Raw genomic sequence first — 14,610 nt, 5'->3', positions numbered from 1 at the left:
AATGATTCAACCCCCCAAAAAATCAATTTAAATTCCAGGTTGTAAGGCAACAAATTAGGAAAAATGCCAAGGGGGGTGAATACTTTCTGTAATCAATTGGTGGAAAAATTACTGGTGTCATGCACAAAGTAGATGTCCTAACCGACTTGCCAAAACTATAGTTTGTTATCAAGAAATGTGTGGAGTGGTTGAAAAACGAGTTTTAATGACTCCAAGCTAAGTGTTTGTAAACTTCCGACTTCAACTGTACATTATCAAGCATTTCACACATGTTATCCAGATACTGACTGTTAGTTATTGATGGTCTATAGCAGCTTCCCACCAGAATGGGCTTTAGGTGAGGCAGATGAACCTGAAGCCATATTACTTCAACAGTATTTAACATGAGATCCTCTCTAATCTTTACAGGAATGTGGTTCTGAATATAAACAGCAACACCTCCACCACTGGCATTTCTATCTTTTCTGTAAATGTTATAACCTTGTATTGCTACCACTGTATCATTAAAGGTATTGTCTGAGTTTCAGAGATATTCAGAATATGAATGTCATCTGTTACTAGCAAGTTATTAATTTCATGAACCTTGTTTCTTAAGCTACATATGTTAACATGGGCTATTTTGAGCACTTTTCTGGGATGCTTGCTTGTTTTCACTGCTTTACTGGGAAGCTTAGCAGAAGTAGATATTCTCATGTTATTTATGTTAGTGCAGGGTGAGCTGCACACAGTGGACTTCCTACTAGGGCACACCACCTAAGTGCTAACAGCATAAATCTGGTTCATAGGCACATGATTGCTGCATACAATAGCTGTAGGATCAGCAGGGGCATTCAGGGCAGTTAGAGGGACATAAATTAGGTTTCTTAAATTGTTCCAAATGCCCCTGGTATAATGTACATTTGCTAAAGCATTATGATGACTCATCGACACAATGGTAGGGATTAACTGAGCTGGGCTTGATAAGTCATTGTCTCAAAGCAGCCTTATAATGCTGTAAAAGGATCCAGGAACCCAAATGATTTGGGTAGATCCCGTCCTCCTTATAAAATGTGTTTTGTTTCCAAAAGGTATTGAAATTGTCAACAAAAGTTACACCCATTGAGCTGCAATAATCACGTAACCAGTTGTGAAGAGAAATAATCCTGCTAAAGCATTCAATGTCACGATTCAGAGAGGGCACAGGGCCAGATATGATGGGTCATTTATTAGTGTTTAGCAGAGAGTCAATCAGCTCTTTGAAATCCAGTTTCAACTGATCAGAGCTGCCCTTCATAATGTAATTAAAACCCACATGGATTACGATAGAATCAATGTCCATGTCCTGGTGTAGTACATTCGGGAGCAGCTTAGTAATGTAATTTACTCGAGCTCTGGGATAGGACATTGTTTTTACACCAGGAACAGTCACATTTCTTACCATGGAGCTGCCCAAAATCACGGCTGGCGAGAAGGATGAGGAAATCCGCCCATTCCCATGCTTCACAGGCAGGTGCAGGCCTCCGACAGATGGAGAAGCCCCGCTCGATCCAGCACGGGGATGAAAGGTTGCCGACGTCGACTTCGAATTCGTAGGGGAAGGAGTAGGAGTAGGCACAGTGGCTGCAGACACAGGTACCCCCAGCAACGAAGGTGCAGGAAGATCAGGCTCCAGGGCGGCGAAACTATTCGTTGTTTGTATCCACTCCGGGCCTCTTGTTGGGAGTGTAGACTGCTTTGCGGGAGGCCACTGTCTTTGGCTTCCACGGCTCGTGACTTGCGACCATCGTTGATTGCCATGCTCCTCTTGCTGTGCTCCTTCGACTCCGCTATCAGATGGGGGAGGAGAGGCAGGAGATGGCTCCCCTGGCAAACGAACTCCGGGCAACACCGGCCAGTCGGATAACAACAAACGACAAGACGGAGATGCATCCAACATGCGTGAATGCCGTCCAGCCATCGGCGTAGAAAATGTAAACATTCCACTCTGCATTTCTCCCAGTTTCTTACGTAGGCTGGCTACCTGCGTTATCAAGGAAGCCACCTCAAGCCTATAATCCTCTCAAGCCTATAATCCTCGGCAAGAAAACAATTGCCGCATTGGAACTCTGAGTGATCCAGTTTGTCCCGAAACAAAGCATAGTAGATACAGTTCCTACAGCGCTGGAACCGTTCATTTACTTCTCCAGACAAAGAGGGCTCCATTGGAAAACTTATCTGGGACTAACTTCGTTAGCTTGATGGCTAACGTTAGCAGCTTAGCCTAGTGATGACAGACAAGCCAAAGTGAACAAAGTGCACAGATCGGAGCATGCATTTTTTGTTTTAATTTGCATAGTTGTTTCACACATGGCAGTTACAGTGTCGATTACTATTTGGTAAGGCGATTTCAACATTATCGTATTGTTGTATGATATACATACATACAGTACACATTGTACAGAACCATCATATACATATTGTAATTCATAAAATTGCATACTCAATATTGTAAAGTTAGTTCATGTCAGACTCAACTGTCAACTTCAGTACAGTAAGCTAGTTTTCAAATTCCTCATTCATTAGTAGTCAAACTACATACTCAATTGTGAGCGGAGACAGAGCACCACAGTCATTGCATCTGAAGTTAGGAATGCATAATCTTCACGTTCTCATATAGGTTAGGTCCATCGTCCACACCGACCACCACTCCTTCATTGGCGATGACTTCACTCAGACTAACTCCAGCTGGCCCGACTGTTAGATATCCACTTTCAGTCTCAGTCTGCATCCCAGGGTCGCCGTTCTCTCCCCTCACCCCTGACCTTTCACCCCTGACCTCTGACCCAGCGATCTCTGGCACGCTTTTCAAAATGGAGGACAGGGGCCTCGTAGACGTAACTGTGGCAGAGCCGCCCTCTGGTGGGGGGTGAGTGTTAGTGCCAGCGTCAGTGTTTCCCATGACAGCAGGCGAACTGTGGTGGGCGTGCTGTTTCCTCCTACTGGGTTTCCTCATAGGTACGCCTTCCCCTACAGGACCCCCCACCCCCAAGGGTGGGGGACCCCCCTGCTCCCACACACTGGCCCTGGCCCCCAGCTTCCTCCTGGGTGGCTTGGTGATCCGCTCTGCCCCTTGGCTCTTCCCCTTGGGCTTAGTTCCCCCTTCCTGGTCTTTGTGTCTCTGGAGACTGCCTAGCCTGCGTAGCATGGCCTGGACCGGGCCCTCTGAGCTGGGGAGCTCTAGTTTAGACAGGGGCCTCCCCACCCCCGCCTTTCCCACTGTCACGTACACTGTGGTCACCTTGTCCATCCCTTTATCTATCTCTGCCTGCTGGCCATCGGATGTGGACCCTGGTGTTTGCCCGCCCTTTCTGGTAACAGCGGCATTGGATATGGTGCATCTTCGCCCTACCACTGCTCCAGGCACCTGCAGGGTAGACATGGCTTGGGACGGGGTGGCCGTGTACCTGTCCACATCGGGGTCCCCTGCTTCACCACTGGATCCTGGGTCTTCCAATGGTCCAGTCCCACCTCCACATCCATCCACCCCCCCCTCACCTTTCTCTGTCTCTTCCCCCTCTGAGGCCTTCCCTCCCTGGGCCTGGAGGGCTGACAGCATCAAGACCCCCCAGGGGGACTTGGGTTTGGTGCGGGGGGCCCCGGGTGTCAGGTCCTGGGCAGAGCCTCGGCGCTCCTTGGGGCTGAACCTGGGATGAGGTGAGATGGTACTTTATTAATCCCCAAGGGGAAATTAATTTGACATACTCTCAACATTAAAAACAAACACAAGACAATTACAATAAATATAACTTTAAGAGGCAATTTAAAAAGAGAATTGAAGTGCTGGGTAGTGTCGTGTGGTGTGTGTAGTGTTCAATGTCCTCATCATGATGACTGCGACCTGGTGTTACCTGGTGCCTTCGGCGAAGGAGACGGAGGGGCGTTTGGACTTGGCGTTGCTGGAGGTACGGGGGATGCCAAAGGGGAGGGACATGTCTTCTGCACTAACGCTGAAGGCAGAGGGGTCGGGAAACATGTTACACTTAGAACTCATCTCATGCTGGAACTCCTGGAACTCACCGCCCGCCACTGCTGGGATGTCTGAGGGAGGGAGAGTGGGGTAAAGGGAGAGAGAGAAAATAGGGAGTCAACGAAGCACAAAGGGTTGAACACACACACAGACACAGACACACACACACACAAAGACACACACACATACACACACACACTGATTACCTTCTCTGGGTGGGACACAGTAGAGAGCCTCTCCGGTCTCCTCATCACTGTCAAAGGAGGATCCGTCCGTCACCCAGCCTGAGGAGGGAGGCTCTATGAAACTGTGGTTGAATGTCAGCTCAGAGTCGTGGTGGGACACTGGAGAGAGAAGTGTTTATTATTGTTATTATTGTAATCATATTGTAATAAGTATAGTATGCACACCTCTCCTGTATCCAAGTGCATGGATAAAAACTTTGAGAGCATTCAACAAGTACTGGAGTTTCTTCCTTACATACAGTACCAGTGAAAAGTTTGGACACACCTACTCATTCAAGGGTTTTTCTTTATTTTTACTATTTTCTACATTGTAGAATAATAGTGAAGATATCAAAACTATGAAATAACACATATGGAATTATGTAGTAACCAAACAAGTGTTAAACAAATCAAAATATATTTTATATTAGAGATTCTTTAAAGTAGCCACCCTTTGCCTTGATGACAGCTTTGCACACTCTTGGCATTCTCTCAACCAGCTTCAACTGGAATGCTTTTCCAACAGTCTTGAAGGAGTTCCCACATTTGCTGAGCACTTGTTGGCTGCTTTTCCTTCACTCTGCGGTCCAACTCATCCCAAACCATCTCAATTGGGTTGAGGTTGGGTGATTGTGGAGGCCAAGTCATCTGATGCAGCACTCCATCACTCTCCTTCTTGGTCAAATAGCCCTTACATAGCCTGGAGGTGTATTGGGTCATTGTTCTGTTGAAAAACAAATGATAGTCCCACTATGCGCAAACCAGATGTGATGGCGTATCGCTGCAGAATGCTGTGGTAGCCATGCTGGTTAAGTATGCTTTGAATTCTAAATAAATCACTGACAGTGTCATCAGCAAAGCACCCCCACACCATCACACCTCCTCCTCCATGCTTCACGGTGAGAACCACACATGCGGAGATCATCCGTTCACCTACTCTGCGTTTCACAAAGACACGGCGGTGGGAACCAAAAATCTCACATTTGGACCAAAGGACATATTTCCACCGGTCTAATGTCCATTGCTCGTGTTTCTTGGCCCAAGCAAGTCTCTTCTTCTTATTGGTGTCCTTTAGTAGTGGTTTCTTTGCAGCAATTCGACCAAGAAGGCCTGATTTATGCAGTCTCCTCTAAACAGCTGATGTTGAGATGTGTCTGTGACTTGAACTCTGTGAAGCATTTATTTGGGCTGCAATTTCTGAGGCTGGTAACAATAATGAATTTATCCTCTGCAGCAGAGGTAACTCTGGGTCTTCCTTTCCTGTGGTGGTCCTCATGAGAGCCAGTTTCATCATAGCGCTTGATGGTTTTTGCGACTGCACTTGACGAAACTTTCAAAGTTCTTGAAATGTACCGTATTGACTGACCTTCATGTCTGAAAGTAATGATGGACTGTCGTTTCTCTTTGCTTATTTGAGCTGTTCTTACCATAATATGACCTTGGTCTTTTACCAAATAGGACTATCTTCTGTATACCACCCCTACCTTGTCACAACACAACTGATTGGCTCAAACGCATTAAGAAGGAAAGAAATTCCACAAATTAATTTTTAACAAGGCACACCTGTTAATTGAAATGCATTCCAGGTGACTACCTCATGAAGCTGGTTGAGAGAATGCCAAGAGCGTGCAAAGCTGTCATCAAGGCAAAGGGTGGCTACTTTGAAGAATCTCAAATATAAAATATATTTTGATTTGTTTAATACTTATTTGGTTACTACATGATTCCATATGTGTTATTTCATAGTTTTGATGTATTCACTGTTATTCTACAATGTAGTAAATAGTAAAAATAAAGAAGAACCCTGGAGTATGAGTAGGTGTGTCCAAACTTCTGACTGGTACTGTACATAAAGACATATGATATGATCTCTAGTGTGATAGTGGACTGACCTGTGACTCTGGGTAGCCCAGAGGACCAGACAGAGATACAGGGTACAGCAGAGCTCACGTTGGCCAGGACGTTATACACATGATGCTTCATACGGACAGAGGTACCACCGTCACCCACTGCTACCCTGTAGGACCAGAGCAAGGTCAGAGGTCAGAGGAACACACACACACACACCTGCCTTTGCCATCAGAATCATACACACCTGTCTTTGCCGTCAGTAGGTCCTCCACAGCAGCAGCAGCAGCAGACCAGACCCAGCAGCACCAAGAGCAGAGGGACCAGGAGACCAGCGATCAGAGCCCCGCGACCACCTGACACCACGCACACACACACGCACACACATAAATAAATGTGATTCAACCTCACATATTCCTTCTTGAGGAAAACAAATATTTGAATCCATAGACCCATCTACTATTACTTATCATTAGTTACACATTAATAACCAACTAGCGCTGTATCCAATAGGAGGAGTGCATACTGTATGGACACGCCCCCGTTGCTGGGTGACAGGCGGTGCCCTCTCCACAGTCACAGACAGAGGAACAGTTAAAGCCATACAGCTGGTCTGGACAGGTGATGTTACAACTGGGGACACAACAGAGACAAACCTGTTAGTGACAGCCAGATACACAATCCCCTAATTGAGATACACAAACAGCAAGATGTCTAAATCAGACATTATTGGATTGGAGAAACGTATTTATTTGAACCATTGTTCCACATCAGTGATTACTTCAAGAAAGGGAGTAAGGAACCTCTGAACAAAACCTCTGTCTGCTTTCTCAGTACTCTCACCTCTGTCCCTGGAACCCAGGCCCACAGACACAACTTCCTGTCACGTGATCACAGTGGCCATGGAAACAGGGGCTGCACAGGAAGCGGCAGGCGTCCCCGAATGTTCTGTTAGAGCACGGCTCATCACACCTGCAGACAAACAGAGTGGCCCAGGTAACAGACAGACATCAAAAACTGTCAGCAATTGAAGAAAACACTGAACCTCTTCGGTATCATTGACACTGTAATGTCTGGGAAGGGTAGGTACAGTACAACAGTGGAATTACTGTAAAAGGTCTCAGATGCATTTCACTGGTAGTTAGTCATCAAACACACACACCTGGGTCCGGTCCATCCTGGATCACATCGTGAACATGCCGCCGTCCTGGGGTCACATGGTTCACCATTCCTGCAGCGTGGGCACACCTCCTGGCAGTGGTTTCCATGGTAACCCCACGAACACGGCCGGTCACAGCGTGTGCCGTTCCACCCAGGCTCACAGGCCGTACAGACACCATCAACCACAGAACACGACTGGCCTCCTTTACAGTGCCCACAGCTACACAGGAGAGAAGGAGAGAGAGAGACATCCATGGAACAATCCAACTGAATACATACTGTAGCCATTCTAGGATAGACACAGGTACAAGCCTACATAAAGTGCTCAGAATTCACCCAAGCCATCAATCATCCATATTGATCAACAGCACAATGACAAGGCAGCACCACTGCAATATCCATATACACTCTCTTACCTCAGTTTACAACCGCTGCCATACTCCCCAGGTCCACACGGTTCATTACAGATGGCTCCCTTGTACCCAGGATGACATACACACTCCCCGCTGACCGCATTACACTCGCTGTGCTCCAGGTCACAGTTACAGCGGCGGTCACACGTCTGACCCCACCACCCGTTCTGGCACTCGCATGCCCCCGTCTTCTGTTGGCATGACGATATGTAGCAGCTACAGCGAAGGCTGCACTTCTGACCCCAGTACCCCGGGGCACACTGACACCTGCCAACCACCGTTTTTTAAGAAAACATATAGTTGTATTGTGTTGTAGCTATTGTGTTAAAAAATATGGTGTGTGACACTGCCCTTTAAATTAGTAAATTGCAGGCTAAATTGCATCAATTAATTCAGCTCCAAGCTAACTAATGCCTCCCACTGTAAATAAACCCATTCTCTCTCACCTGCCGGTCAGTGGGTCACAGGTGGAGGTGCCTGGGTAGCACTGGCACTGCTTGGCACAGGTGGGCATCCACCAACCCTCGTCGCAGGTGCAGTTGCCGTGCACGGGGTGGCAGTTCCCGTGGCGGCCACATCTGCAGGCGTTCTGGCAGAGTTGCCCCCAGCGGTTGGGGAGGCACGTGCACTCGCCCGTGACCGGGTCACAGCGCCCATGAGGGTGGCACTTGCACAGCTCACGGCAGTCCGGTGCCCAGAACTCTGGAGGGCAGCCTATAGAGGGAGACAGGCTGTAATATTTCAGTAGTTTCCACTTAATTAGGTTCTTGCCCTTTTATTCCTGCAATGTAAAGTGCTACCAAAGTTGCTATATTAACTCTTGTTGTGTTCACAATACAGTGCATTCGGAAAGTTTTCAGACCCCTTGACTTTTTCCACATTTTGTTACGTTACAGCCTTATTCTAAAATGGATTTTAAAAATAATAATCTAATTAATCTACACACAATACCCCATAATGACAAAGCAAAAATAGGTTTTTAGAAATTTTAGCAAATTGATTAAAATAAAAAAACTGAAATACCTTATTTACAGAAGTATTCAGACCCTTTGCTATGAGACTCAAAATTGAGCTCAGGTGCATCCTGTTTTCATTGATCATCCTTGAGATGTTTCTACAACTTGATTGGAGTCCACCTGTGGTCAAGTCAATTGATTGGACATGATTTGCAAAGGCACACACCTGTCTATATAAGGTCCCACAGTTGACAGTGCATGTCAGAGCAAAAACCAAGCCATGAGGTCAAAGGAATTGTCCATAGAGCTCTGAGACAGGATTGTGTTGAGGCACAGATCTGGGGTAGGATACCAAAAAATTCTGCAGCATTGAAGGTCCCCAAGAACACAGTGGCCTCCATCATTCTTAAATGGAAGAAGCTTGGAATCACCAAGACTCTTCCTAGAGCTGGCCACCTGGCCAAACTGAGCAATCGGGGAAGAAGGGCCTTGGTCAGGGAGGTGACCAAGAACCCGATGGTCACTCTGACAGAGCTCCAGAGTTCCTCTGTGGAGACGGGAGAACCTTCCAGAAGGACAACCATCTCTGCAGCACTCCACCAATCAGGCCTTTATGGTAGAGTGGCCAGACGGAAGCCACTCCTCAGTAAAAGGCACATGACAGCCCGCTTGGAGTTTGCCAAAAGGCACCTAAAGACTCTCAGACCACGAGAAACAAGATTCTCTGTTCTGATGAAACCAAGATTGAACTCTTTGGCCTGAATGCCAAGCATCACATCTGGAGGAAACCTGGAACCATGTCTACGGTGAAGCATGGTGGTGGCAGCATCATGCTGTGGGGATGTTTTTCAGCGGCAGGGACTGGGAGACTAGTCAGGATCGAGGGAAAGATGAACGGAGCAAAATACAGAGAGATCCTTGATGAAAACCTGCTCCAGAGCGCTCAGGACCTCAGACTGGGGTGAAGGTTCACTTTCCAACAGGACTTCGACCCTAAGCACACAGCCAAGACAACGCAGGAGTGGCTTCGGAACAAGTCTCTGAATGTCCTTGAGTGGCCCAGCCAGAGCCCGGACATGAACCCGATTAAACGTCTCTGGAGAGGATCTGCAGAGAAGAATGGGAGAAACTCCCCAAATCCAGGTGTGCCAAGTTTGTAGCGTCATACCCAAGAAGACTCAAGGCTGTAATCGCTGCCAAAGGTGCTTCAACAAAGTACTGAGTAAAGGGTCTGAATACTTATGTAAATGTGATATTTGTTGTTCATTTATTTATACATTTGCAAACATTTCTAAAAACCTGTTTTTGCTTTGTCATTATGGGGTATTGTGTGTAGATTGATGAGGGGAAAAGGCTGTAATGTAACAAAATGTGGAAAAAGTCAAGGGGTCTGAATACTTTCCGAATGCACTGTATATTGTTTGAATGACATAGCCTATGTAACTTAAACGTCAGAGTTGGTTTGACTTACGTGTCTTGCAGTGGGCTCCATAGTAGCCAGGTCGACAGCGACAGACGCCCGGGTATACACACACCTCATCCTGCTGGCAGGCCCGCTCGCCATCACACACAGCTGGAGTCATGAACAACAGACACAGTGCGGAATTATACAATACTGCCTTAGCAAGACGCCCTGGACGGTTTTACACAATTTACTGTCTACTGGTACTCAGGTATAGTACACTCCTCTCCCCTAAATTGATACTCACGTATAGTACACTCCTCTCCCTGTTGTCTCCATCCAGTACAACAGACAAGAATGGAGGGATCCCTGTTTGAGAAGGGTAAACAAAAGACATAACGTAAAGCATAGTAGGAAGTTTCCTTATGGGTCACATTTCTTTTTACAGTTTTTTCAAGAAATATCGGAAGATTACAATTATGAAGATTCTGAAAATGTTTCATAAAGGATATATTGCTTGATAGAAAAGGCAGAAAAAGAAAGAGAGAGAGAAAAATAAAGTGTGAGAGTGGAATGTAGTCATCACCTGAGGTACTGGCAGACGTTTCTCCCTGAGGGAGCCAGTCTCTGAGGGGAGGAGAGGGAACAGCAGAGCAGTAGTCCTATACCCGTCAGAAACAGGCCCATGTCCACCCCACAACCAGGTCTGTACCAGCCCACAACAGGTCTCAGACCGTGTCCAACTCACACGCCTCTCCCTGTCCCAACACCAGAATCCAATCCTCTCCCTGTCCCAACACCAGAATCCAATCCTCTCCCTGTCCCAACACCAGAATCCAATCCTCTCCCTGTCCCAACACCAGAATCCAATCCTCTTCCTGTCCCAACACCAGAATCCAATCCTCTCCCTGTCCCAACACCAGAATCCAATCCTCTCCTTGTCCCAACACCAGAATCCAATCCTCTCCCTGTCCCAACACCAGAATCCAATCCTCTCCCTGTCCCAACACCAGAATCCAATCCTCTTCCTGTCCCAACACCAGAATCCAATCCTCTCCTTGTCCCAACACCAAAATCCAATCCTCTCCCTGTCCCAACACCAGAATCCAATCCCGGGAAAATCACTTTCTCCTTTTCTCCTCTTTCTCTCACTATTCTCTTCCGAAGTACAGAAGAGGACAATGGAAATTGAAGGCACTCTTCTCTCTCCTCTCTCTCTCTCTCTCTCTCTCTCTCTCTCTCTCTCTCTCTCTCTCTCTCTCTCTCCCTCTGTCTTTCTCCCCAGTCACTCTCTCTCTACCTTTCTTTTTCCCGAGTCTAGCTCTGTGGTCTTGTAGGCCAATGGAAGGCTGTCTTTCTATTTTTTCTCTCTCTCTCCCTCTATCTGTCTTTCTGTCCAGCCTATCTCTCTTCAGTCATTAGTCTTGTAGTTGTAGGCCCAGTGCAGCCTGACTGAGCGGTCCAATCCTGTCCGTTTCCTCTCCGTCTTTCCTGGGGAAGTTAGAGCCACTTCCTCCCATTCAATCTGCCTCAGTAAGGCTTTTTTAAGACATCACCACATACTAAGAGATTCTGGGAAGAGGTGAGCAGCATATTTAGAGGTGTGTGTTTTGCAAGTTTATTTGTGTACTGTACATCTGTCTTCCACACAACAACTTTGTTTAGCTCACAAACATACACACACAAAAAAATTGTAAAACTAAAAAGCCTAACTGTCCTTCCTAGATCGGAAGTGGGATGTTCTCTTGGTAAACGGATGTATGTTGACAGCCCAACTTACATTCTCCCACATTACACAGTTTTGATTTCACTTTAGATATTTATTTGGTTTTCGTAGCACAAAGGCGTCTCCATTTAAAAACAGTCATGCTTACAAAAATAAAATGTACATACAGTACCAGTCAAAAGTTTGGACACACCTACTCATTCAAAGGTTTTTCTTTATTTTTACTAATTTCTACATTGTAGAATAATAGTGAAGATATCAAAACTATGAAATAACACATATGGAATCATGTAGTAACCAAAAAAGTGTTAAACAAATCAAAATATATTTTATATTTGAGATTCTTCAAATAGCCACCCTTTGCCTTGATGACTGCTTTGCATACTCTTGGCATTTTCTCAACCAGCTTCACCTGGAATGCTTTTCCAACAGTCTTGAAGGAGTTCCCACATATGCTGAGCACTTGTTGGCTGCTTTTCCTTCACTCTGCCGTCCGACTCATCCCAAACCATCTCAATTGGGTTGAGGTCAGGGGATTGTGGAGGCCAGGTCATCTGATGCAGCACTCCATCACTCTCCTTCTTGGTCAAATAGTCCTTACACAGCCTGGAGGTGTGTTGGGTCATTGTCCTGTTGAAAAACAAATGATAGTCCCACTAAGCACAAACCAGATGGGATGGCGTATCGCTGCAGAATGCTGTGGTAGCCATGCTGATTAAGTGTGCCTTGAATTCTAAATAAATCACTGACAGTGTCACCAGCAAAGCACCCCCACACCATAACACCTCCTCCTCCATGCTTTACGGTGGGAACTATACATGTGGAGATCATCCGTTCACCCACACCGCCTCTCACAAAGACACGGCGGTTGGAACCAAAGATCTCAAATTTGGACTCCAGACCGAAAGACACATTTCCATTGCTCGTGTTTCTTGGCCCAAGCAGGTCTTTTAGTGTCCTTTAGTAGTGGTTTCTTTGCAGCAATTTGACCATGAAGGCCTGATTCACACAGTCCCCTCCGAACAGTTGGTGTTGAGATGTGTCTGTGACTTGAACTCTGTGAAGCATTTATTTGAGCTGCAATTTCTGAGGCTGGTAACTGTAATGAACTTATGCAGCAGAGGTAACTCTGGCTCTTCCATTCCTGTGGTGGTCCTCATGAGAGCCAGTTTCATCATAGCACTTGATGGTTTTTGCGACTGCACTTGAAGAAACGTTCAAAGTTCTTGAGATTTTCCGTATTGACTGTCCTTCACATGTTAAAGTAATGATGGACTGTCATTTCTCTTTGCTTATTTGAGCTGTTCTTGCCATAATATGGACCTTGTATTTTACTAAATAGGGCTATCGTCTGTATACCCCCCCCCCACCTTGTCACAACACAACTGATTGGCTCAAACGCATTAAGAAGGAAAGAAATTCCACAAATTAACTTTTAAGAAGGCACACCTGTTAATTGAAATGCATTCCAGGTGACTACCTCATGAAGCTGGTTGAGAGAATGCCAAGAGCGTGCAAAGCTGTCATCAAGGCAAAGGGTGACTATTTGAAGAAACTAAAATATAAAATATATTTTGATTTGTTTAACACTTTTTTCGTTACTACACGATTCCATGTGTTATTTCATAGTTTTGATGTCTTCACTATTATTCTACAATGTAAAAGATAGTACAAATAAAGAAAAACCCTTGAATGAGTAGGTGTGTCCAAACTTTTGACTGGTAGTGTACAGTATGTAGGAAAATACGTAATTGAGGGCCATCATTCAATACTATCACCAGTAGCATTCATTAAGATTGTCAGAAAACTACGTCAGGGTCTGAGAGGTCTGAGTACCGATAAGATATGGTAGGGGGCAAGGGAAGCCATTGTTGTGTGCGTGTGTGTCTGTGTGTGTTTAACGACATGGTGAGATGGAAGGAGAGTGACGGCAGACACACACAATCTCCCATTTCCCCCCAAGGAAATACATACTTCCTCTGTAAGTACAGCAACCGGGGGGCTGGTGCCCCAGTGAACACACAGACAGACGAGCACACAACACACACAACACACACATAACCAACCCCAATGCCCAATTCATGGTCCTAGGGAAGACATGATTGAACTCATAATCGGACCCTATCAAATATGTGAGATGAGCTGATGGTTAAGAATATAAAGTCTAATCAATAAATGACTGTTACTATGTTGCAATACATTCAGGGTCAGAATCAGCACAGTGTACTTTACTGCAAAACGTTCCCTATAACTCACACCATATCCGTGTCCGTGACAGATTGTAAGAAATACAGCAACCACAAAGCATGGCACAAAAACACACACACACACACACACACACACTAGGTAAAATGTTAAACACATGGAAGTCCACTATGGTTGTTAATAGTTAGGATGCCCTCTTGTGGCATAAACGTGTTCCTGCAATTACTAATGATCGCTGTGGTCAAAATACATCTCAATATCTTTGGCAAAAAATATTTATTTGTTCAAATATCTCAATACAAATTTGCTTCAACAGAGATTGGTTGTAGATGGTTACATACCATACACATCACTATAATGTTGAATACAAATACTAAAAAATTACAAAAACATTATCCATTAAAAAAGTCCCTCTTAATAATGTCCTGCACGGTTATTGTCAATGCAAAGTGTACAGTAGGTGTGTGTATGTGTGTTTGCAAGTTTATTTGGGCACATCTGTCTTCCTCACCAGTACTTTCTATACCTCACAAACACAAACACACACATACAAACACCTTGTTGTTAAAAAAAGCCAAACTGTCCTTCCTAGATCGGAAGTGGGATGTTCTCTTGGCAAATGGATGTATGCTGACAGCCCAACTTACATTCTCCCACATTACACATTTCTGATTTCATTTCAAATATTTA

At 45.5% G+C, this 14,610-nt stretch overlaps 1 protein-coding gene across 1 annotated transcript; it reads right to left on the bottom strand.

Annotated features, from left to right (window-relative positions):
• Positions 1 to 2,283: 2,283 nt before the first annotated feature.
• Positions 2,284 to 11,383, bottom strand: LOC121567893 (scavenger receptor class F member 1). The gene is made up of 13 exons (XM_041878255.2): positions 10,576 to 11,383; positions 10,297 to 10,358; positions 10,059 to 10,160; positions 8,078 to 8,345; positions 7,635 to 7,898; positions 7,220 to 7,438; positions 6,901 to 7,029; positions 6,584 to 6,690; positions 6,305 to 6,413; positions 6,102 to 6,226; positions 4,192 to 4,329; positions 3,867 to 4,056; positions 2,284 to 3,662 (listed from the first exon to the last, which is right to left on the bottom strand). The coding sequence occupies exons 1-13, from the start codon at positions 10,674 to 10,676 to the stop codon at positions 2,603 to 2,605; spliced, it is 2,874 nt and encodes a 957-aa protein (XP_041734189.1). The 5' UTR covers positions 10,677 to 11,383; the 3' UTR covers positions 2,284 to 2,602.
• Positions 11,384 to 14,610: the final 3,227 nt, after the last annotated feature.

The sequence above is a fragment of the Coregonus clupeaformis genome, chromosome 6, assembly GCF_020615455.1.
Source record: "Coregonus clupeaformis isolate EN_2021a chromosome 6, ASM2061545v1, whole genome shotgun sequence".
NCBI classification, from domain to species: Eukaryota; Metazoa; Chordata; class Actinopteri; order Salmoniformes; family Salmonidae; genus Coregonus; species Coregonus clupeaformis.
The sequence above is the reverse complement of the archived record's forward strand: the minus strand, read 5'-3'. Positions and strand labels throughout refer to the sequence as shown.